This window comes from Melanaphis sacchari, unplaced genomic scaffold (genome assembly GCF_002803265.2).
Source record: "Melanaphis sacchari strain LSU unplaced genomic scaffold, SCAv2.0 Contig2_pilon_pilon, whole genome shotgun sequence".
NCBI lineage: Eukaryota > Metazoa > Arthropoda > Insecta > Hemiptera > Aphididae > Melanaphis > Melanaphis sacchari.
This window is the reverse complement of record NW_020271173.1, coordinates 2,289,047-2,297,087: the sequence shown is the minus strand read 5'-3', so window position 1 is coordinate 2,297,087 and position 8,041 is coordinate 2,289,047. Positions and strand designations below refer to the sequence as shown.

Below are 8,041 nucleotides of genomic sequence, written 5' to 3'. Positions count from 1 at the left end.
AAATAAACTTACTCTACTATATTTGACTAGAAATTTATTGCAGTTGTAAAACAAATAAAAAAAAAAAAAAACAAATTACCGCATACAAATTGCAAACTTTAAGAAGTTTCAATCATTACTCTAATACGGAAATATAGATTAGTCAGAATATTCTTAAAAATTACTAACACAATATTTGTATACGTATTAATGTATTATTGATTAATCAATTGTAATAGTATATATTATGTACCTAATATACTAATAAATAAATTTATTTTATTATATTACGCATTAACCATAAACACGTTTTTTTTTATTATTTATAAAATTTTAATTGTTTCAACAAAATCTTTGTTGAAACAATGTTTTTTTTTGTTGTTAATAAATTACATAATTAGATAATAGAATAATAAAATAAATTATTTTAACTTAGTTACATATGTTTGTATTATGAATTATTATCTTAGATCATTGTCCTGATGATATCGAGTATGATATAACGCGTTAATATAATTCGCTGAGGAAAAACCTTGTACAAAGCAAGGTGGATTTCTAAATTCACCTTGTTATTTAAAATTAAGTACATAAATAGTAACGTTGTTCTACATCAAAATTAAAATCTAAAAACTAAAATAGTATTATACTATTATGTTTGATAAATAATAATTTATAATATTATAAAAACATTGAATTTAAAAAGTAAATTATTTAATGAACTGTAAATTATTATATATAACAAATGTTTAAAAATAGCTTTGAAAATTCCCTAGTTCAAACGTAACAACTGACAAGTAACTCTACAGTCTACAATGATACCCGGAACTCGGAAGACCGTGAACGATCTGACTGGATCAATTAACAACTCGATAGAAAGAGCGAGCCTTATATATTATTAAATAAAAAAAAAATAATCATGAAATGATACCATATTTACGATTTAATACAAGATATTTTACCATAAAACAGTAGTATATTTTACATAAGAATAATAATAATTATTATCAGAACTCGATGATGTTAATTGAAAATAAAGAAATTTATTTATATTTGTGTATAGGTATTTTGATTTAATTTAAACTATATTGTAAAAACGATTGATGTTATTATTAAAATAATTAAATTAATAAAAATGTAAATCTATCTAAGAGACTGCAATCAAGTGAGGGTAAATATAATTTGAATAAGAAAATCGTCAAGGTCTTCCCAATTATTTGATATTTGTCATCTTACCGTTATTTCAATATGACATTCTTCGATTGTATTTTAATTTATCAACAAGGCTTGGAAGTTCTTATTATTATTTTTTTTTTGGTAATTCGAAAAATATAATTTTGTTTTACACCTTCCTGATATCGTATGAGAAATTTAATTCTACTAATTTAAAGCATATATACGGTTTCTAGTGCTATTTTGCTAATTTTGAGTTTAAAGTGCTATTCATTGGCATAGTTTTATATAATAAAGGAAATAAGCAATATTGAATATAACTCCAATAAAGTATACAAATACGTAACCGAAAACATGATTTTGATTTTTGATTTTCAATATTTTCATACAGTAGGTACGTTATCGCCTATCGGTTGTTATCGCCATGTCCTATAACATCAACAATTTATTCTATTAATTTCCAATAATTTGGTTATTTTTAGAATGTTTGTAAGACGCGTTGTAATGCAATTTATCATCGGCGTATTTACGTTCCCGAGCTGACCAATAGTTCCTAAAAAATAAAAATCTGCCGACTGCCATTATAGTACTATAACATAATATTAACAATTACCCACATAATAATATAATATCATTGTTAGTACATATTTGGTTTGGCCATCTGTTGCGGTCACACTGATAGATTGTAAACGCTGGATTTCCCGCGTTTTCCAAATTGGCGGTAAAACGTCCATTCTTCACGACGCGATAAAAAAAAAAAAAAAACACGTTTTCGTATGTTTGCCTTTGCTCGTCAGTCGTTACGGTCTACGTTTCCCACTCTGCAATCTTCGTATTGTCATTTTGCTTTTGTCAAGTTTGTCATTCGCTCGTTGGCCGTTGCTGTCTTCCCACGTACAGCGTCGCATTTAAATTCCTTTAAGATTTCATTTTATTTTTCTTCGCATTTATCGAGTACTATACACCATCGCTATCATGCCAAGCCCAATTAAAAAAGTACGTAAATTCTCCAACGAAGACGTTTTGGCTTTCTCCAAACTCTCCGAACACGGTTTCGCGCCGACCAAAGGTAGTGAACATGCGGCTGGTTATGATCTGAGAAGGTAATGTAATCTGGCATAATAGAGCCATTTTAATGTTTGAATTATTAGTTATTAGTTCTCCCAGTCTCATTCAAATTTTAACAATTCGTTTTTTAGTCATTAGTACCTACCACATGTTAATTTTCCTTTCACAGGCGGTTTTAACTACTATAATATTAGGTACCTACCATGTTATGGTGACGACAGCTCTCAAATTAACTCGTTAACCAATGTTTGGAACCATGCCATTTTATTAATGAGCTATTTATACCATAAGATATTTATATGTACTATTAATTATTATTCTTCTGTGTCGGATCATTTTAAATTTTTGATTGAAAACGAAAATTGTTGTGTCAAGAATGTAAGTGTAGGTATAACAGTACTGTTGGGGAAGACAATATTCATTAATCATTATAATTGTGAATTACAAAAATTTAATCACCAATGATGTAGTTTTGTTTATTGTATGTATAGCTAATTATATTCTTGTTTGCCTATTCATAGTGCTTATCCATATGTTGTGAAAGCCCATGGTAAAGAGCTTATTAAAACCGACATTCAGATTAAAGTGCCACAAGGTACTTATGGCCGTGTTGCCCCACGTTCTGGTCTTGCTTGGAAAAATTTCATTGATGTTGGTGGTATGTATTAAAATTTGAAATATTTAAGAGTTAAGTTGATTTTTACATTGTTACTGTCGTTATAGCGGGCGTAATTGACAGTGACTATAGAGGAAATGTTGGTGTTATATTATACAATCATTCTGATGAGGACTTCACAGTTAATAAAGGCGATAGAGTTGCTCAACTTATTTGTGAAAAGATAGTCTATCCAGAAGTAGTAGAGTTTGAGGTATATTGTATATATTTTAATTAAGCTATAATATGTTTAATTACCATTTTTATCTTATTATTTCAGACATTGGATGAGACTGAACGAGGTGAAGGTGGTTTTGGATCTACTGGTACTAATTGAAATACTAATGTAATTATGTATCCTGTCGTGATTTTTTTTTAAAATTTTTATTAACTTTTTGTGATATCTTTTTTTTTTAAGAAACATTGTAACACAAGATCCTTGTATAGTTAAGTTAGCCATAAACATTAGGTATTTTACAAGTCTGTAAATTAATGAAAAAGGGTGTAATTTTTTTTTATTATTTTATTTACAACATTTATTTATAATTTTTCATTTATCTTAATACATTGTGAAGTAATATAACATTAAACATAATAAGTACTAAATCATATTTTATTTTTTATACAAACAAACAAAATTGTTATTAGTTACAGCTACAAGATAATTTCCACTAAAGTGAACGGCACATTTTGCTATTACTATGTCATAAACATCTACTTCCAACTTCTTTTTCTTTTTCAAATAACTATCATTAAGTTTGGGCCATTTCAACACTGAACTGACAGTAATGATCTTAGGATCACCTTTTGAACATTTAAAGGATATGTCTTCCAAGTTGTAAAGCCATATACTTCCTTTATCATCTCCACATGCTAAAAGTTTTCCATCTGTATCATATAAATAAAATATTCATTAGGTAGAGCATTTGGGTTTAAATTTTAGTAATACTAAATACATACCAAGACCAACACAACAGCTCATAAAATAGTTGTCTGTATCACTCCATTTTAGTACAAAAGATGGTAATACTAAGCACTTGTTATTTTTAGTTTTGGACAGTGTTGTATTTAGATCAAAAATATATATAACTCCGTGCAGAGCAACTTTAATGGCAATCCAACTGTCTTTAACAATCTCAATTGAATCAATCACATTTTCATTTTGATCCTTATACAATTCATTAGGGTTTTTGGGTAGTTCAAAATCAAGGAGTTCTTGATCTTGGCTATATATCAATTATAATAAAGAAAAGGTGAACAGTTATTAATCATAAATTAATGACTATACTCATAAAATTAAAATATTTAGAAAAGATATGTTATAACGGTAATGAAAATATTTTTTCTTAACAGAAAAATATGTAAAATTTGAGATGTTGATGAAAGTAAGTTAGTCAATAAATATAGTTAGTTTATTAATTAAAATTATAATTATTTTGAAAAAATAACTATTGAATACATATGATACAAGATAATATTTCTTTAAATTATGATAAAAAGTGTTAGTAAAGTTTAATAAATTTACTTCATAAATTATTACATTACATTTCTTTGCATTTAGTTATATCGGTGTTTCCCAACATAGGGATGTGTAAACATGGCTGAGGAGGTATATGTAGTCATTACAAAGTAAAATTTTATTTGTCAAATTATTTTCATTTTACAATGTAGAGAAAAATGAAAAATAAATAATGACTGGTTATTGGATACCTCTCAATTAAGAATATTATATATTATTCTATTAATTATTATGATTTATATTTATAATTATTATCATCAATAAGAAAAGTAGTAATTTTGAATATTGAATAGTTTATTAGTTAGGTATATAAAAAAAGATTGTAATTTTTTCAATTTATTGGAGGAGGAGCACAAGATTTGAAAATCTATGTGGAGCTAAAGAGGTTGGGAACCACTGAGTTATATAGATGAAATTTCTACTTGTTGTGTTTTGTTAAATGATTTATAAAATGTAATACATTATTATCTATCTATAGACTATAAGTATTTGTTTTACTTGAAAAATTGTTTTCAACCACCTGCCTATGTAAACAGTTTGAATGCACCATCTAAGCATATTATACTTGTTGCTTTAAGTCTCAGTCCTACAAGTGATAAGTGATCAACTAGGTACTACATGAATGATCAATTTATATTTTAAATAGATTATTAATATACAGTACCTTTGAGAATTATCCCATCCTTTTAAACCAGCATTAGTGGCAATGAGTAAATATTCATTTATTTCACAAAATGTTAATCCAATTATTTCACACTTGAGATCAATGAAATATTGTTGTTCAAGGTTTACAATACGATAATTGAGAGTTTCAAATTTAAGTATGTATAAGTATCCATTGTTTAGGGCACCTGAAAATAGACAAACACATTTACATATTGTTTGATAAATAAAAATAATGCAACAAAAATTAGTAATTGAGAAGAAAATACTTACAAAACAACACATTTTGAGAAGGATGAAATAAAATTGAGCTAATAAATATTTTTTTACTATTCCCTTGAGGTAAACTGTAGTGAAGGTATGCTAAATTGGCAGACAAGTCTATGAGTACAATTGTATTGTTTGTTCCACCAGTGGCCAATATATTGTTGCGAGGGCACGCTGTACTCCATGATAATGTATATAACAGTCCTCTACAAAAATAAAAGAATTGAAAAAATATCCTACTAAAATATATTCTAAAGTAAAATTCATTCTTAATTAAAATTTAAAACATAAATAATAATATGAAAAAAGCCACAGTAATAATATTTAAAAAATTCCAGTATTTTTAATTACATGTATTCCTCCCAACATAACTAACAATTTTTTTTTAAATTGAAAAAAAATATGTTCATTGAAAATATATTTTAAATATACAAGTTATACAACACTAAAATATTATAATGCTGGAAAATGGAAGTAAATGTATAAGACTGAAAGTATTTTATTTAATAGTTTATACTCAATACTTACCTTAACTTAAGAAAGGTTCTAAGGGAATTTCTACAGAAAAATGTTAACAAATACTAAAAATTGGATAAAAAAAAATAATGTTATATTTTGTAGATAAACAAAATATCTACATTTATGTATACACTGCAGGGTAATTAATTTTCAAATGTAAAATAGTTACAACTTTACTCATTATTCTAAAAATTATTCAGATTTTTAAATGAAATCACAAACAAAAATTTCAATACCTTGCATAGATGCAGATGCAGTGTACATATTAAATTGTATGCAGGACATCTATATTCTATTAAAAAATGTAACATTTTATTAATCATTCATTATTTATATGCTCCATTAGTGTTTAGAAGGGACCAATTTTTGTTGGTGGCGTGCAGGTAACACACATAATAGTTTCCCTACTTAATAAACCACCAATAATATAAACATAAAACAATACCAAACCTCATGTACAGAAGTTGGTCTTTGAGATAGTATATTATTTTCAACTTAAATTCTTTGATTTAAAATTAATTAAGACTTAATTATTACAGAATTAATAATACAATTACTAAAACTTAGTATGATAAATTTTTATATATAATTAAGTCAATTTTGTTTCTGTGGCTTTTTCCCTAGATTCCTTATAGACATAATAATATGATTAAAATATTTTTTTTATTATATAATATGTAATGTGTATGATTAAATGTTTCAAATTTATTCCATGTTATGGATTCTAGACAAATGAAAAAGATATTAGACTTAAAATCAAAAAATAAATATTTTATAATTTTTTCTTTTAAATAAATATAATCATATAGCTTATAAAAAGCATTGAAAAAATAATGAAGAGTAATACAACATTTTTAATTGGAAAAAGTCACTATGTTACAATATTATAGCAAAATCCATTAAAGATATGACCAGTAATTTTAGAAGACACACCACGGCTCAACAAAAATTAGTTCTTCAACATATCGCTAAGAAACACCATACCACAGTGAAACATATTCTTTCTATTTTTATGGTAGGATATAGCACAGGGATAAATTAATGTGTTCTCTTTTAAGTCGGAGTATAGTCACCTGATATACATTGTACTTAGCACATTTAATATTTAACTAATACTATTATTAGAAAAAAGGAAATCCATAATGGAATTAAATTATTTACTTGGGATAAGTATATCTATATTGGACCACTCCAGTCTCCACATCAATAACACAGACCTTGTTGCCACCACAGGTTGCCACCAAGTGAGACTTGCTAGATGGCTCAAACGCTGCATACCATACCTATAACCCACAATGAACTGTACATTAACATATCACATGCAACAAAATTATTGTGTCTTATGTATTGTTGAACTGTGATATATTACAGGAATGGACAACTCAAAATTACTAGAAGGCCAATTTTTAGAAAATTAAAAACTTAGGAGGCCAGGGCATAGAAAGCAAAAAAAAAAAAAGGGTCATTCAAAATATGCATTTTAATTAGCATTTATTTTGTTTATAATGTGAATTTTAAACTTTAAAATTATATGATGTAATTTGAAAATTGTAGCACAGGCCAAATAAACAAGACTTGTTGCCCGTAGGCCGTCAGTTGCCCACGGCCCACCTCTGTTATATCACAAGAGTACAATTAATTATTAGTTATTACTCATTGTTACCTGTGTAGAAACGTCTGCTGAATCACTGTCGGTTTTTGAATGGCACCTGAGGAAATGGTGCGCCACAAATTCAGATTCACTCATTATCAACGGATGGCAGACAGGTAGACCGGCAAATGATTAATCAATGATCAATGCAGTAAGTTTTGTATTGTTTTAAATGTCTCTGTATCCTTAACCGGAAATAATTCTGAAATTCAAAACGGTTATAGTAGCACTCGAATCATTTACTACGGATTGATTTATATTATTAAAAAACTCATTAAAAAAATAGTATACTAAGTAGTGAGTCATTCGATAGAAATATATACTATAGCTAATACGTTTAACTTAAATTTTAAACTATATTATAGTTATTTATATAATATTAACTAATTACTAACGAGTAACGGTAATAATTGTTATGACGATTTCTGATTTTTATGAAAATGAATTAGTGAATTTCCCTCCATTTTCACGTAATTTAATCATTTCTCTTTTTATCGTTATCACTTGTCTGTAAGAACGAGACCACAACTGTAGATAGTACTATCTACAT

General features: G+C 26.9%; 2 protein-coding genes across 4 annotated transcripts; one reads left to right on the top strand and one right to left on the bottom strand.

Annotated features, from left to right (window-relative positions):
- The first annotated feature begins 1,909 nt into the window (after positions 1-1,909).
- On the top strand, positions 1,910-3,418 carry LOC112596045 (deoxyuridine 5'-triphosphate nucleotidohydrolase). The gene is made up of 4 exons (XM_025341493.1): positions 1,910-2,252; positions 2,739-2,875; positions 2,941-3,086; positions 3,153-3,418. Exons 1-4 carry the CDS (start codon positions 2,125-2,127, stop codon positions 3,207-3,209), a joined length of 468 nt encoding a protein of 155 aa, XP_025197278.1. The 5' UTR covers positions 1,910-2,124; the 3' UTR covers positions 3,210-3,418.
- A 27-nt stretch (positions 3,419-3,445) lies between these two features.
- Positions 3,446-7,989, bottom strand: LOC112596043 (leucine-rich repeat and WD repeat-containing protein 1-like). 3 transcript variants are annotated; one of them, XM_025341490.1, is made up of 7 exons: positions 7,894-7,989; positions 7,504-7,693; positions 7,002-7,123; positions 5,328-5,527; positions 5,056-5,242; positions 3,833-4,098; positions 3,446-3,760 (listed from the first exon to the last, which is right to left on the bottom strand). In XM_025341490.1, the coding sequence occupies exons 2-7, from the start codon at positions 7,585-7,587 to the stop codon at positions 3,486-3,488; spliced, it is 1,134 nt and encodes a 377-aa protein (XP_025197275.1). In that variant the 5' UTR covers positions 7,588-7,693; positions 7,894-7,989; the 3' UTR covers positions 3,446-3,485. The 3 variants fall into 3 exon arrangements, with proteins under 3 accessions (XP_025197275.1, XP_025197277.1, XP_025197276.1); XM_025341492.1 differs by having other exon boundaries at positions 7,887-7,968; XM_025341491.1 differs by lacking the exon at positions 7,894-7,989 and having other exon boundaries at positions 7,504-7,826.
- Between the last annotated feature and the right edge of the window lie 52 nt (positions 7,990-8,041).

Coding starts and splice junctions, on each gene's coding strand:
- LOC112596045 (XM_025341493.1), top strand. CDS start 2,125: ATGCCAAGCCCAATTAAAAAAGTACGTAAATTCTCCAACGAAGACGTT. Junction 2,876..2,940: donor AAATTTCATTGATGTTGGTG/GTATGTATTAAA, acceptor CTGTCGTTATAG/CGGGCGTAATTGACAGTGAC. Junction 3,087..3,152: donor CAGAAGTAGTAGAGTTTGAG/GTATATTGTATA, acceptor TTATTATTTCAG/ACATTGGATGAGACTGAACG.
- LOC112596043 (XM_025341490.1), bottom strand. CDS start 7,587: ATGAGTGAATCTGAATTTGTGGCGCACCATTTCCTCAGGTGCCATTCA. Junction 5,243..5,327: donor TTCTCAAAATGTGTTGTTTT/GTAAGTATTTTC, acceptor GTCTATTTTCAG/GTGCCCTAAACAATGGATAC. Junction 3,761..3,832: donor GAGCTGTTGTGTTGGTCTTG/GTATGTATTTAG, acceptor TATATGATACAG/ATGGAAAACTTTTAGCATGT.